This window comes from Pan paniscus, chromosome 20 (genome assembly GCF_029289425.2).
Source record: "Pan paniscus chromosome 20, NHGRI_mPanPan1-v2.0_pri, whole genome shotgun sequence".
Taxonomy (NCBI): Eukaryota; Metazoa; Chordata; class Mammalia; order Primates; family Hominidae; genus Pan; species Pan paniscus.
The window spans coordinates 64,444,123-64,460,765 of NC_073269.2; the positions used below are offsets into that span (position 1 = coordinate 64,444,123).

General features: G+C 47.2%; 1 protein-coding gene across 6 annotated transcripts in view; it reads left to right on the forward strand.

Moving 5' to 3' along the window:
• The window catches only part of ZNF274 (zinc finger protein 274), a 58,721-nt gene that overhangs the window by 13,273 nt on the left and 28,805 nt on the right, over positions 1 to 16,643 (forward strand). For 2 of the 6 annotated variants that reach the window (XM_034944242.3, XM_034944243.3), the window contains exon 1: positions 15,290 to 15,835. The exons of 1 other annotated variant lie outside the window; for it this stretch is intronic. Coding sequence is in view for 2 of the 5 variants with exons in the window: in XM_008969689.4 (XP_008967937.1) it covers positions 15,803 to 15,835 (33 nt within the window). In the remaining 3 variants the exon portion in view is untranslated. Of the gene's footprint in view, positions 1 to 12,076; positions 15,836 to 16,643 lie in introns of those variants that run through there. 3 more of the 6 variants (XM_008969689.4, XM_008969690.6, XM_008969693.4) reach the window with 3 other exon arrangements.

The following is a 16,643-nucleotide window of genomic DNA, read 5'->3' on the forward strand; positions in this document are numbered from 1 at the left end:
AAGAAAAGAAGAGAAATGGTTGTCATAGGTAATCACATGTAAAATTTTTTTTTTTTAAAGAGTGAGCAACAGTAAGATTTATTGCAAAGAGCGAAAGAACAAAGCTTCCACAGTGTGGAAGGGGACCCAAGCGGGTTGCCCATAAATGTTATCAATGGCAACAGCATATCTATTTTTCTACATCATGTATGAATAAAAGAACCATAAACCTTGAAGAATGGTGCAGAAATCATACACCTTTTAGCATCATGGGGATCATTATGTGTATAATTTTATGATAGTCCTAGATGAGGGCTGAAGGATATGCTATCAATTTTTTTCTGCATAATCCAAATATTATCACTCCAAACAAATCAGAGAGCTTTATACTAACTTGCTAATACTTTGCCAATAGCATTCTTCTATCTACTTAAATAGAAGCATCATCAAGAGTTGTATGTTGGCCGGGCACGGTGACTCACACCTGTAATCCCAGCATTTTGGGAGGCCGAGGCAGGAGGATTACCTGAGGTCAGGAGTTTGAGACAAGCCTGGCCAACATGGTGAAACCCTGTCTCTAGTAAAAATAGAAAAATTAGCTGAGTGTGGTGGCACATGCCTGTAATCCCAGCTACTTGGGAGGCTAAGGCAGGAGAATCAGTTGATCCCGGGAGGTAGAGGTTGCAGTGAGCCAAGGTTGTGCCATTGCACTCCAGCCTGGGTGACAAGAGCAAAACTCCATCTCAAAAAAATAAAATGAGTTGTACGTATCTTCACATTTCTAAGGGCATGTCCAATGTCTTGGCAGGGTTAAAAAGACATCATAGTCTGGTGAAGTACCCATACTCCAAAACTAGTGCAAACTTCACAAGTTTCATTGCAAATCCCTTACAAAGAGCACAGGGTATGTATAAGCAGCATTGGTTTCTCTTCTGAAACCCTGGACACTAGAAGATAAGTGAAGATTCCAGAAACAAAAATACTCTGATTTCAGGATTTGATGCTCAGCAAATATATCATTCACACATATGAGGAGAGAGTAAGCATTTTCAGACCTGTTAGCATTCAAAATTTGTATTCTTTCTGGAAAAACTGCCCAAGAGAACATAATAGTAATTTCTCACAATGGAAGTATGAGCCATGTCCCCAAAAGACATCTAAAAGGACACTCATAGAAGCATTAGTCATAAGGGGCCAAAACTGGATACAGCCCAGCAGTCCATCAATAATAAAATGTACAAACAAAATGTGGTACATCCATAGTGGAATACTACTCAGCAATTTACCAAACATTAACTACTGATACATGCAGCAACTTGGATGAATCTCTAACACATTATGTTGACTGAAAGAAGCCAGACACAGAAAACCATAGACTATATGATTCCATTTATATGAAGTTTGAGGACAGAAAAAAAACTTATGATGATAATCAGGATAGTGGTTAACTCTGGGAGATATTAACCAGGAAGTGGTACAGGGTTTTGGAAATATATTTTCTGTTGACCTGTGTGATGGATTTTTATATATGGACATTATATATTTATATATTTAGACATATATAAAAAAACTCATCAAGTTGTGAAGTTGAGGACTTCATGCCTATATATATGTTTATGTGTATATATATGTTTAAAGCTTATATAGTTTATGTATATAAAGGTTATATATAAACTTTAATTAAATTAATTAATTAATTTTTTGAGACAACAGTCTCACTCTGTTGCCCAGGCTGGAGTGCAGTTGTGTGATCTCTGCTCACTCCAGCCTCTGCCTCCTGGGTTTAAGTGATTCTCCTGCCTCAACCACCTGAGGAGCTGGGATTACAAGCAAGCACCACCACACCTGGCTAGTTTTTGTATTTTTAGTAGAGACAGAGTTTCACCATGTTGGCCAGGCTAGTCTTGAACTCCTGACCTCAAGTGATCCTAATGCCTTGACCTCCCAAAGTACTGGGATTACAGGTGTGAGCCACCGTGACTGGACTAAACTTTAATTTTAAAAGTTTTAAAACGGCCGGGCGTGGTGACTCGTGCTTGTAATCTCAGCACTTTGGGAGGCCGAGGTGGGCGGATCACAAAGTCAGGAGATCAAGACCATCCTGGCCAACATGGTGAAACCCCGTCTCTACTAAAAAAATACAAAAATTAGCCAGGTGAGACAGTGCACGCCTGTAGTCCCAGCTACTTGGGAGGCTGAGGCAGGAGAATTGCTTGAATCCAGGAGGTGGAGGTTGCAGTGAGTCGAGATTGCGCCACTGCACTCCAGCCTGGTCGACAGAGTGAGACTCTGTCTCAAAAATAAATAAATAAATAAATAAATAAAAGTTTTAAAACTATATGCAAGCTGGCCGGGCACAGTGGCTCACGCCTGTAATCCCAGCACTTTGGGAGTCCAAGGTGGGCGGATCGTGAGATCAAGAGATGGAGACCATCCTGACTAACATGGTGAAACCTCGTCTCTACTAAAAATACAAAAATCAGCTGGGCATGGAGGTGAGCATCTGAAGTCCCAGGTACTCGGGAGGCTAAGGCAGGAGAATCACTTGAACCCAGGAGGCAGAGGTTGCAGTGAACCGATATTGCGCCGCTGCACTCCAGCCTGGCGACAGAGTGAGAGTCCATCTAAGGAAGGAAAGGAAAGGAGAGGAGACGGGAGGGGAGGGGAGAGAAGGCAAAGGAAAGGAAGAAGGGAAGAATAGAGGGAAGAGAGGAGGGAAGAGAGAAGGAGAGAAAGAAGGAAAGAGAGAAAAGAAAGAAGGAAAGAAGACCTATATGCAAGCTGATGGGATGATGGGATCCAAAGGACTTATGCTGCCATTTTAAACAGTCTCCAAACAAAGACAAAACAAATGCCTCTGCCACTGCTGTGCTATGAGTCAGGATGCTTGCTGGGCTGGTAGCAGCTAACCCACGTCATCAGATAATGTTTACTCACATGCCTGGAGAGTTAGCCAGAATAGCTTCAGGATCAGTATGAGCCAGCAGCTCAACAATGTCTCCAAATACTCAATTTCCTTCCACCCTTCCCCTCAGTGGTCTGCAGTATTGATTATTCTTAAATTGGCTCCCATTGACAGCCTTATGGCTCAGCTTCTTCTTTTTTTTTTGGAATGAAGTTTCACTCTTGTTGCCCTGGCTGGAGTGCAATGTCGCGATCTCGGCTCACTGCAACCTCTGCCTCCCGGGTTCAAGCGATTCTCCTGTCTCAGCCTCCCGAGTAGCTGGGATTACAGGCGCCCACCACCACGCCCGGCTAATTTTTGTATATTTAGTAGAGACGGGGTTTCACCATGTTGACTAGGCTGGTCTTGAACTTCTGACCTTAGGTGATCCACCCGCCTCGGCCTCCCAAAGTGCTGGGATTACAGGTGTGAGCCACCACGCCCGGCCAATATGGCTCAACTTCTTTCAAGAGACTGGGCTTTTTTTTTCTGTATTAGTTTCCTATCACCACTGTAACAAATTACTACAAACTCAGTGTCTTAAAACAAGAGATAAGAGAAATATTAAAGTAAGACAAATAGATCCTCTCATTTCTGGAGGCCGGAAGCATGAAATCCATACCTGGGCCAAATTCAAGCCTTGGAGGCTCCAGGAGAGAATTCATCCCTTGCCTCTTCCAGCTTATGGTGGCTGCTGGCCTTTTTTTTTTTTTTTTTTTTTTTTTTTTTTTGAAACGGAGCCTTACTCTGTTGCCCAGGCTGGAGTGCAGTGGTGTGATCTTGGCTCACTGTAATCTCCCCCTCCCGGGTTCAAGCGATTCTCCTGCCTTAGCCTCCCGAGTAGCTGGCATGACATGTGCATGTCACCACATCCAGGTAATTTTTGTATTTTTATTTTTAATTTAATTTTATTATTTTTTTATTTTTTTATTTTTTGAGACAGAGTCTTGCTCTATCACCCAGGCTGGAGTGCAGTAGCACGTCTCGGCTCACTACAACCTCTGCCTCCTGAGTTCAAGCCAGTCTCCTGCCTCAGCCTCCCCAGTAACTGGGGTTACAGGCGTGCAACACCATGTCCAGTTAATTTTTAAATTTTTAGTAGAGACAGGGTTTCACCATATTGGCCAGGCTGGTCTCAAACTCCTGACCTCGTGATCCACCCCCCCTTGGCCTCCCAAAGTGTTGGGATTACAAGCGTGAGGTACCCCGCCCGGCCTATTTTATTTTATTTTTTATTTTTTTGAGAGGGAGTCTTACTCTATCACCCAGGCTGGAGTGCAGTGGTGTGATTTTGGCTCACTGCAACCTCCGCCTCCCAGGTTCAAGCAATTCCCTGCCTCAGCCTCCTGAGTAGCTGGGATTACAGGCGCCTGCCACCAAGCCTGGCTAACTTTCGTATTTTTAGTAGAGACGGGTTTTCACTATCTTGGCCAGGCTAGTCTTGAACTTCTGACCTTGTGATCCACCCGCCTCAGCCTCCCAAAGTGCTGGGATTACAGGCATGAGCCACTGTGCCCAGCCAACTTTTGTATTTTTAGTAGAGACGGGGTTTCATCATGTTGGCCAGGCTGGTCTCAAACTCCTGGCTTCAGGTGATCTGCCTGCCTCGGCCTCCCAAAGTGCTGGGATTACAAGCATGAGCCACTGCACCCAGCCTGCTGGCATGTTTTGACTTGTGACTGCACAGCTCCAGTCTCTGCCTCCACGGTCACATCACCTTCTCCTTTTCTGCGTATGTGTGGTCACATCTGTCCCTGCCTCCCTCTTGTAAAGATACATGTGATTACATGCACAATCCAGGATCATCTCCCCTCTCAAGTTCTTTAAATACATATGCAGTCCCTGTCTCTACATAACGCAACATTCATAGGTTCCAAGAATTCAGGCCTGACATCTTTGGGGGACATTTTTCAGCCGAACACACTCTCCTAACTTTTAATCAAAGTCCTGGGCTTCACTCTCCATCCATGTTCATTGCTTTGACACTTATCATGGACAGGAGGGTGCCTTGCACTGACTGGCTTGGACCAGAGTGCTTGCATGCCCCTGGATTAATCACTGCAGCAACGGAGACAGAATGAGGCCAGTGGGCCATCCACTGGAGCTGAGATTGAGGGGCAACTTCACCCATAGCTGCCCAAAAGGGTATCTGGGGTGTTCTGAGGGTGTTCTGGGGTGTATCTGAGGAAAGGGATGAGTGGAAAGGTCTCACAAATGAATCTTTTTTTTTCTTTTTTTTTGAGATGGCGTTTCACTCTTTTTTGATGGGCATTGCCCAGGCTAGAGTGCAATGGCGCGATCTCAGCTCACCACAACCTCTGCCTCCCGGGTTCAAGTGATTCTCCTGCTCAGCCTCTCCAGTAGCTGGGATTACAGTCATGTGCCACCACGCCTGGCTAATTTTGTATTTTTAGTAGAGATGGGGTTTCTCCATGTTGGTCAGGCTGGTCTGAAACTCCCAACCTCAGGTGATTTGCCCACCTCAGCCTCCAAAAGTGCTGGGATTACAGACGTGAGCCACCGCGCAGCCTCACGTGAAAAAGACTTTTCTCTCAATTTCGCAATCTCTCTCTCTGTCTCTCTCTCTCTGTCACGTTTTGAAATTCTGGCTTCCCTCCTATACCCAAGGGAGAGCTCACACTTCTCCCTTACCTGAGCGGAATGCCATCTTTCCCTTCCAGCACCCCATTCAATCCTCCACCAGGGTCCCCATGTCCTGGTAGCTGCTCCCTGGATGTTGGGACTTCACTCAGTTCCATTTTTTTTTTTTTTTTTTAGGAGACAGGGTCTCACTCTGTTGCCCAGGCTGGAGTGCAGTGGCCTGATCATAACTCACTGCAGCCTTAATCTCCCGGGCTCAAGAAATCCTCCCACCTAAGACTCCTGAGTAGTTGGGATTATAGGCACATGTCACCATGCCCAGCTAATTTTTAAATTTTTTTGGTAGAGATGGAGTCTCACTATGTTGCCCAGGCTGGTCTTTAACTCCTGGCCTCAAGTGATCCTCCTGCCTCAGCCTCCTAAAGTGCTGGGATTGCAGGCATGAGCTGTTGACCCTCAGTTCCAGATCTTTGCTGGCAGCAAGTCCGGAAGCTTCCATCCGGATCTAGTTTGTGGCCTTATAACTTAATGTGAGGAGAGGTCTCTGGGGTAGATGGGCTCCACCCAAGCAGATTTTTGTGCCAGCTACTGTGGCTGTGCCACCCACCTTCATTGCAGCACAGTCTGGCACCTTCTACAGATGCCAAAAAAACCAGCTACACTCTTTTCCAGCTTTTCTCCCAGCCAGGACATGGATGCATGTGTCAATCCTGGCTAACAGGGTCAGAGCGAGTCAACAACAGAGAAGTCTTCCGAAAATGTTGTATTACTTTTTTTTTTTTTTTTTTTGAGACAAAGTCTCACTCTGTTGCCCAGGCTGGAGTGCAGTGGCATGATCTCGGCTCACTGCAACCTCCATCTCCCAGGTTCAAGCGATTCTTCTGCCTCAGCCTCCTGTGTAGCTCGGACTACAGGCGCGCACCACCACGCCCGGCTAATTTTTTGTATTTTTAGTAGAGAAGGGGTTTCACCGTGTTGACCAGGCTGGTCTCGAATGCCTGACCTCGTGATCCGCCTGCCTCAGCCTCCCAAAGTGCTGGGATTACAGGTGTGAGCCACTGCGTCTGGCCAAAATGTTGTATTACTTCTTTGTGGTAGGGAGAGTAATGCCCCCTTTCCTTCAGAGATGTCCTCATTCCAAACCCTGGAACCTATACATATGTTACCTTCGCATGGCAAAGGGGACATTGAAGATGCCATTAAGGATCTGTTTTTGTTTTAGAGACAGGGTCTCAGTCTGTCACCCAGGCTGGAGTGCAGTGGTGTGATCATGGCTCACTGTAGCCTGGAACTCCTGGGCTCAAGCGATCCTCCTGCCTCAGCTTCCTGAGTAGCTGGGACCACAGATGCATGCCACCACACCCAGCTATTTTTGTTGTTGTTAAGACACGGTCTTGCTCTGTTGCCCAGACCAGTCTCAAACTCCTTGGCTCAAGCGATCTTCCTGCCTCAGCCTCCCAAAGTGTTGGGATTACAGGTATGAGCCACCATGCCTGGCCAGATTCTTGAGATGGGGAGATTATTCTGAATTACTTGGGGCGGGCCCTATTTAATCAAATGTCTTTGTGTAACTTGAGGCAGGAATCAGAGTAGATGATGTGATGATGGAATGAGAGATTTGAAGATGCTACACTGCTGGCTTTAAAATTGGAGGAAGGGGCCATAAGCCAAGGAAGGCAGGTAGTCTCTAGAAACTGGAAAAGGCAAAGAAATGGATTCTCTCCTAGACCCCTCAGAAGGACCACAGTCCTGCTGACATCTTTATTTTAGCCTAGTAAGACCCATTTTGGACTTCTGACCTCCAGAGCTGTGAGACAATAAATTTGTTGTTGTTTTAAGACACAAAGTTTTGGTAATTTGCTACAGTGGCAACAGAAAGCAAATACACTTCCTGATGCCAACTTCTTCAGCCAAATGTTGCACGGCTACATGCTAGACTTGGAACTGTAATCACCATCTTAGGACTGCAAAGATGTGTGCCTCAGAAAGAACCAAGGCCATACACTGGGGAGGGCTGAGCCAAAGGAGGGACAGTGACTGGTTACAGCTCATACTTGAGCCCAGGGGTCAACCGTAGAAGCCCTTACATCTGGATTTAATTACATTTTTTATTTTGTGATTTTTAGTTTTATTTGTGCTGAGACAGAGTCTCTGGAGTGTAGTGGTGCGACTACAGCCTCAATTTCCCAGGCTCAGGCGAGCCTCCCACCTCAGCCTCCCGAGTACCTGGATTACAGGTGTACACCACCACACGCATCTAGTGTTTTGTTTGTTTTCGTGGGGATGGAATCTCACACAAAAAACTGGGCAAGTATGTTCCCCAGGCTGGTTTTGAACTCCTGGGCTCAAGCAATCCTCCCACCTTGGTCTCACAGTGTTGGGATTACAGGCATGAGCCACTGGGCCCAGCCTGGACTTAATGAAAAAAAAAAAACAAACTAACTTTTTTTTGAGTCAGTCTTGCTTTGTCACCCAGGCTGGAGTGCAGTGGTGTAATCTCAGCCCACTACAACCTCTGCCTCCTGGGTTCAATTAATTCTTATGCCTCAGCCTCCCAAGAAGCTGGGATTACAGGCATGCATCATCACACCTGGCTAATTTTTGTATTTTTAGTAGAGAAAGGTTTTTGCCATATCAGCCAGGCTGGTCTTGAACTCCTGACCTCAAGCAGTCCACCTACCTCAGCCTCCCAAAGTGCTGGGATTACAGATGTGAGCCACTGTGCCCAGTCAGTGAAATTTAAGATCATGAATGGTGGCATACTGTCACTTCTGCCAAAACTACACCTTACATGATAACCCTTTCTTGCTCCCCACCAGCTTTTGCTCTCAAGTCTCGTTTGGTCATGCTAAGCCACAGTTTGGGGACTCCTAGGAGCAGCCATCACAGGTAACCAGTTCTGCTGGCTCAGGATGGCCCCTGCTGCCCTGACTCAGAGACACTTCCTGCAAGGCAGACATCTCATGCAGAGCAGAGGCCACTGCAGTCAGAAGGAAGGGCCTGGTAGCCTCAGAGGCACAGCCAAGGGGCTGCAACGATGGAAAGGAGATATTCCACAAGTCCAAGGGTGTGACATGGAAGCACACTCTGGGATGTGGTGGACTCAAGTGATCCATGCAGATGTGGATGCTGTCTCTCTTTCTCTGTTCATAGAGTGTGGCATGGGTCCTCTCTGGGTGAAAATAGGTGCCCAGAATTAATCACACACTTCCATTCAAAATAAACTGTGCCAACTTGCTGAACCACAAAATGATTTCCTCGCCATGGCCCCTAAATAACTCCGTGATAAGAACTGTATGCTATTGATGGCTCTGAAGTCCAAATTTATTGGCAAAAGCAAAGAACATGCCTGAACTAGTCATTTCTGCAGGCGTTTCTCCTTAAGATGAGTTTGAAGCCAATTGGTTATGTGAAGAATAGCAATCAGTTCTTTCTCACACTGGAGGAGGAGGAAGCACAAAAGAAAGTTCAAGGGTCAAGCCTCCCAAAAGGCTCTGTTATAATCCTATGTGCTCTTTCATTGTATCTAGTGATGAATTTGGGTAACTGACACTTTACTCATTGGCCATCTATCCTTGAACTTGATAAGCATTTTCATTTATGTAAGTTTACTTGTAATTCTTCCAAAACTTATCTTCACATTTCCCAACAAACTAATTTCAGACATTTTATGTTTTTATGATTCTATTGTGACAGGAACCTCCATTTCAATATACTTGCTGCAGGTATAGATTTTGTGCATTGCTTTGTGGTGTTGATTTGTCCATCTTTTGTATTCTGCCTAGCTTATTGTAATCTTGATTTTTAAAGTTTTCAATTGGGTTTTTAAAGTATGTTAATGTTAATAATGCATTTTTAGGTTTCCTTTCCCAATCATTACAGCACTCAGGTCTATTTCATATCAGATTGATTGATTTATTAAGACAAGTTCAAGCTCTGTCGCCCAGGCTGGAGTGCAGTGGCATAATCAGGGCTCACTGCAGCTTCAACTTCCTTAGCTCATGATCCTCCTACTTCAGCCTCTTGTGTAGCTAAGACTACAGGAGTGTGCCACCACATCCAGCTACGTTTTTTGCTTTAATACAGACGAGGTTTTGCTACGTTGCTCAGGCTGGTCTTGAACTCCTGAGCTCAAGTGACCCTCCCGCCTTGGCCTCCCAAAGTGCTGGGATTATAGGTATGAGCCTGGCCTCATACTTTATTTGTAGTAACAAGAATATCTGGAAAATGTTCAGCATTGCTGAGAGCAGATTTCTGTCATTTTCGATGTGTGTATCCTCCACGGTTACTGAATAGAGGAGTAAACAAGAAAAAGACTCAAGAAGAGAGACAGGAGTCAGTTCTCAGCAGAGAAGAAAAGGTCGATTTCCTAAGGCAGGAAATATTGAGATGGGTGGTGTTCAGGACTAGCAGGAGGTGTGTGGCTGGCTTGTTCCTTGTCTACATCCTACTGGCCTAAAGAAAAGATGCCCCACACTAAGGACAGCAAGAGGGAAAGAGTGAGCCTCATCCTCCGTGACTTCAGTGGGCAGCTTAACCAGCACCAGAAAAGACCTATACTTGCAGATTTTCTTTGTGGGAAAACGGCGTTGGTTATTTGGGTTTTTATTTATTTCCAACCAAACATGCCTTTAACGGATACAGGGTGCAAAGGCATGTACTAGATTATTCCAAACCTGCCTCACTGGTTTGTCCGGCATTCTGTGGACTTCCTGCATTCCTCTTTGAGGCAGGCCGTTTTCTGGAGGTTGTTTGTGATCGGCCTCTGCTCAGAGCCCAAATTCTTAGCCTTTCCCCCATGTGTTATGTCCAGTGTGGATTATCTTGATGGTGAGTTTACCTTTGATGTTGGGGAAAACAGGCAAAGAATGAATGAGCAGCAGTAACTAAAGAGCCTCTTTTCTGGGAAAAAAGCTATGATATTAATAATTTATAGTTCAAATGCACATTAATTTATCCATACTTCTGTAACCTTACGTTCCCAAGCTCTCAGAAGTTCAGAGAGGTGTCCTCAAAGCTCACATTTCAAAGATGGAAAGACACATCTTTCTTCTTTTTAAAAATGATTTTAAAATGTGTCCCCCTTTACATGGAACAATTTGAGATGCTCTGTGTGATGAAACAGAGACAGAGAATGATGAGTGGAGATCAAATCCTGGGTCCATGATTCAGTTGCACAGCTGGCTTAGGACTCAGTTGAACACCACTAGCTGCCATAATGGTCCAGCTGCCATAGTGGTTTGGGCCAACTTATAGCTTTACATATTTTATTCTTAGTCATATGTTGTTTATTTATTATTTATTTATTCATTTATTTATTTTGAGATGGAGTCTCGCTGTGTCACCCAGGCTGGAAGGCAGTGGCACAAACTCGGCTCACTGAAAGCTCCACCTTCTGGGATCATGCCATTCTCCTGTCTCAGCCTCCCGAGTAGCGGGGACTACAGGCGCCCGCCACCATGCTCGGCTAATTTTTGTATTTTTAGTAGAGACGGGGTTTCACCATGTTAGCCAGGATGGTCTCGATCTCCTGACCTCATGATCTGCCCGCCTTGGCCTCCCAAAGTGCTGGGATTACAGGCGTGAGCCACTGCGCCCAGCCATATGTTGTTTAATTTAAACCAACAGTAGACCATTGATTTAAAAAAGCATATGGGGCCAGGGGCAGTGGCTCACTCCTGTAATCCCAGCACTTTGGGAGGCCATAATGGGCAGATCACCTGAGGTCAGAAGTTCAAAACTAGCCTGACCAACATGGTGAAACCCTGTCTCTACTAAAAATATAAAAATTAGCTGGGCGTCGTGGCATCTGCCTGTAATCACAGCTATTAGGGAGAATGACGCAGGAGAACCGCTAGAACCCGGGAGGCAGAGGCGGAGGTTGCAGTGCCATTGCACTCCAGCCTGGGCAACAAGAGCAAAACTCCATCTCAAAAAAAAAAAGCACATGGAAAAATATTAATATATTTAAATAACTCAGTATCTCAATAAACCTATGCCTGACTATGTGGAATATATATATATTTGAGATGGAGCCCCCTTTAGTAGAGACGGGGTTTCACCATGTTGGCCAGGTTGGTCTCGAACTCCTGACCTCAGGTGATCCACCCACCTCAGCCTCCCAAAGTGCTGGGATTACAGGTGTGAGCCACCGCACCTGGCCCTATGCAGACTATATTAAGAGAGAAAAAGTAAAAATTAAACTTTGCAATTGAATGAAATAACTACTATTTCTACAACACACATTTTCACTTATGATCCATAATGCCTTCTATGTAATTCAAAATTCCAGATATTTTCTAACAGAAAATTTCTCCCTGTTATGAGTCTGCAAAATTTATATGAACAAGGCTATTTATATTTTGCCTCTCTTCCACCTAGTGTAAATCTTCTTGTATTTTGCTACAGATATACTCATGTGTTTGATGGCAGGTGCTACCCCAGACCTCTTAGGGATTTACACACTGTATGGTGTAAATACATTACCATCCTACTAAAATCCAAATGATCATGAATTCCAAAATACATCTGGCCCAGAAGGTTTTGAACAAGCAATCGAGGCACTGTCTAAATCCAACAACGATGAATAACATTTTTTCAACATTTTACATGTTTAATAGTTAACATTTCTTCAGAAGTCATTTTTATTTTACAAATTACAATAAACAGCATATTTAATTTGCTAAACAGGAAAAGAGTATGCAATTATTAAAAGTTGAATTAAAATGGCTCTCATAAATCAATCTTCAATAATATGCTTATATAAAACCATCTTTAGGTTGGGCGCAGTGGCTCAAGCCTGTAATCCCAGCACTTTGTGGGGCCGAGGTGGGTGGATCCTCTGAGGTCAGGAGTTCGAGACCAGCCTGGCCAACATGGCAAATCCCCATCTCTACTAAAAATACAAAAATTAGCCGGGCATGGTGGCACACCCGGCTACTCAGGAGGCTGAGGCAGGGAGAATCACTTGAATCCGGTAGGCAGAGGTTGCAGTTGAGCCGAAATCGCGCCATTGCACTCCAGCCTGAGCGAAAGAGCGAGACTCTGTCTCAAAACAAAAAAAGAAAACCAAAACATCTTTGGTCAGGCATGGTGGCTCACGCCTGCAATCCCAGCACTTTGGGAGGCCAAGGCGGGAGGATTGCTTGAGTCCAGGAGTTCAAGACCAGCCCTGACAACACACTGAGACCTCATCTCTACATAAATATTTATTAAAAATTAGCCAGGTGTGGTGATGCACACCAGTAGTCAGTCCTAGCTACTTGGAAAGCTGAGATGGGAGGAACACTTGAGCCCAGGAGGTTGGGCCAGCAGTAAGCCATGACTGCAGCACTGCTCTCCAGCCTGGGCGACAGAACAAGACCCTGTCTCAAAAACAAATTCTTTTAATCAAAAATCAGGTTTTATCCTATACCATATAAATAGAAAGAAATCATTAGAAGAATTTCCACCTGCCTGGGCAACATAGTGAGGTTTCTGTCTCTACAAAAAAGTACAAAAGAGGCCAGGCGGGGTGGCTCATGCCTATAATCTCAGCACTTTGGGAGGCTGAGGTGGGCAGACTGCCTGAGGTCAGGAGTTCGAGGCCAGGCTGGCTAACATGGTGAAACCCCGTCTCTACTACAAATACAAAAATTAGCCAGGCATGGTGGCACACACCTGTAGTCCAAGCTACTTGGGCAGCTGAGGCAGGAAAATCGCTTGAACCCAGGAAGCAGAGGTTGCAGTGAGCCGAGATTGTGCCACCTCACTCCAGCCTGGGCGACAGAGCAAGACTCTGTCTCCAAAAAAAAAAAAAAGCCAGGTGTGGTGGTGTGCACCTGTCCCAGCTATTTGAGAGGCTAAGGTGGGCGGATCACTTGGGCCCAGGAGGTGGAGGCTGCAGTGAGCTGTGATTGCACCAATGCATTCCAGTCGGGGTGACAGAGCAAGACCCTGTCTCAAGAAAAAAAAAAAAGAAAGAAAAAAAAGAATTTCCAAGGGGGTTTGCTTCCTTGTGATTAAGGGCCTCCATCAAACTTGAAGATGAAGGGCTAGACGTATCCCTATTCAAATCCAGAACAAAACAAGACTATTAGTAAACATGACTACTTAACATAGCTCTGTCATACTAGCTAGGACTATACAATGTTAATTTTTTAAAGTTGAAATATGGAAAAACAAGATATCAAATTACTTATTAATTGGGGATGGTGTTGTATCTATAATAGAGAAGAAAAATCCAATGAAATATTATTAGACTATAAGATATCTGCACAGTCTCTGAGTAAATACTCCTATGCCAAAATCAACACACTAACAGCAACAATTAAACAATGTGTAGCCTGAGGTTGGATCCTCCACAGTGACCAAAAAAACCAACAACCCGTGGAACAAGTTTAGCAGGCAGTGTACACGACCACCAGAGGGAGGCAGAGGGCTGCTGAGACCTGCCAGGAAATATCAAGAAAGAGGATACAGGGTCCTGAGCACCGAGAGAGATCATTAGGACCCTCAGGTCCCAAGAAGACAAGACCATACTAGGACCTGGGACCTAAGGAAGATAAGAAAACACCAAATGTCGGTCCTTGAGGAAGTCAAGAGAATACCTCCTTGTCCTGAGCTCCCAAGGAAGATGAGAGCACCCTGGGCCCAAGGATGGGTGGCACACAGCAGGTCCTGGACAGCTACAGACTTAGGTTTCCTCTCCCTAGACATGAGCACCTCAGCTTCCAGGAGCAAACTGGACCACAGAGGGACACTAGGCAGAGGATCCTGCTCCTCCTCCCCAATGCCTGGGGTACAGTTAGCCCTGATCATCTCTCCAGAACTAGGGTAGACGTTTGGCCTCATTCCCATCACACTTGTGGTCCACCTAGTCTTCCCTCCTTCCCCTTGCACACCCCTGACCTTCCTACTCCCTTCCTCTAATCCCCAGAACTAGGGTGGACGTTTGGCCACGTTCCCATCACACTTCCGGTCCTCCGAGTTTCCCTCCCCTCCCTGACCTTGAGTGGACACTTGGCCCTGTCCACCCTCACTTTCAGGCAGGACCCATCTCCCAGAAACATAAGTGCCGTCAGTCCCAACTCCTGCACACTTCCGGCTCTCCCAGTCCTCCCCTTCTTTCTCGACTTTGAAACTGGTGGAACTTCAGTACCTCTCCCCACTCCCCCCGCGACTTCCGTCTTCCAGTCCCCCTCCTTCCCCAAAAGTTGCGTGGACTCTAGCCCCGCCTCCTACATTCTCCCCGCCCTCCCTGTCCCCGCCCCTCCACCCAGATGGACGGCCAGTTAGGCCCGCCCCCTGCACTTCCGGCCCTACCCGCCCTTCCTCTTCCCAAGGGACGTCATAATTAATCCCGCCCCCACCGCCACCCAACCAAGCATCACCCATTTCAGCACTTCCGGCCTGACCCCTGTCCAGCGCCTTTCCTTTCTCCAGCTTCTGCTCTGCCCCAAGAGTGGTCGCCTTCGTGGCAGGGCACGACTCTCTCCCAGCTCGGGTCGCCGCCCACATTAGTGTGGGGCCCTGCGGCCTAGCGTCCCTCACCAGAGGCCTCCCCTTGCCCAGCTGGAGCGCCGAGAGACATCGACGAGTACCCTCCTCCTGCTGTCCCCGGCTTCGCCTGCCGCCCCTAACCGGCCAGTCAAGATGGCCGCCGCTGGGTGAGGCAAGCTGGCGCGCCGCGGGGGCGTCTGGGAGTTGTAGTTCGGGACGGCGGGCTGACGCACTTCGCCGCCGGCCGACGGGCGCCATTGTGCGGCGCGCGCCGGGTGAGTGCCGCGCGAAACCTGCGTCCGTCGGGGGCTGCGCTGGGCGGGTCCGGAACCGTTAGTTGGGGGCGAGCGCGGCCTCTGCATTTTCCGCCGAGCTCGGGTACCCTGAGCCGGCCGTGCCTGCAGTCCTCCCGCCGCTCTGTGGGATGGGGTCGGTGACCCGGAACCCCGAGGGGAGACAGTGCTTTCGGGGCGCCGGGGTGGAGAGAACAGATCGCCTCCGGAAGCGTGGGGTCTGGGCCAGGGAGGCGATCCCCTCCGATGCGCGGGACAGAGGAGGCTCGGTGTCCTCTCGGGGAGGGGAAAACTGGTCCTATCCAGTCCTGTGGGAGTCCTATGACTCACTCTGGGCGTTTTCCAGTTTGGGTGGACTTGTCATTTCCCGCTGAGGGAGCCGTTCCTGGGCGGAGGCTGCGGTAGCTCCCCAGCGGACACCTTAAGCCTCTCCCTCCCCTCCCAACTTCGGTTTCCTCAGGACTCTGCCCACTTCCACCAGAGACACATTGAGAAGGAGGAAACTATGGCCTCCAGGCTTCCGACGGCCTGGTCCTGTGTGAGTAGAGGCTTCCTTCAGCTTTTGAGTCCGCTACTGCACCTGGGAGGATGCGGATGGTGGTGAGATACCACCTTCCCTGAGATACCCCCATCCTCCAGAGCACCTCGGGGAGGGGGTAGAGATTGGTTGGGCATGAGAGATCCTGCGTGATGGTGGAACCGCAGGTTGCTTGGTTTTCCAAGGGTGTAGTTAGAATAGAGACCAGATTGTAGGGGCTTCTGAAGGCCAGGTTAAGGCTCTTGCTTGTATCCTTTATATTGGGAAGAGTAATTGACAGGTCTTTTGTTTGTTTGTTTGTTTTTTGTTTTTTGAGATGGAGTCTCCCTCTGTCGCCCAGGCTGGAGTGCAGTGGCGCGATCTTGGCTCACTGCAACTTCCGCCTCCTGGGTTCAAGTGATTCTCCTGCCTCAGCCTCCCCGAGTAGCTGGGACTACAGGCGTGTGCCACCATGCCCAGCTAATTTTTTTTATTTTTTATTTTTTTTGTGTGTTTTTTGTGGAGACGGGGTTTCACCATGTTGGCCAGGCTGGTCTGGAACTCTTGACCTAAGGTGATCCGACCATCTCGGCCTCCCAAAGGTCTATGCAGGGATCAGGCTTATGTTTAGATTTCGGCAGATAAATTGGCATCAAGCAAGAGGTGACAGCAGCAGAGTTCAATAACAAGTAGAAAAGACAGGTGAGGATGGATCCCTGACAGGTGAAGGAGATAGAAAGAAGCATCAGGGCCCTGGGTAGGGGCTGACGGCTTGGGTGTGATGGTGCAGCTCAGAGAATTCCCTAGGAGGCATACGCCCCACTCCCAA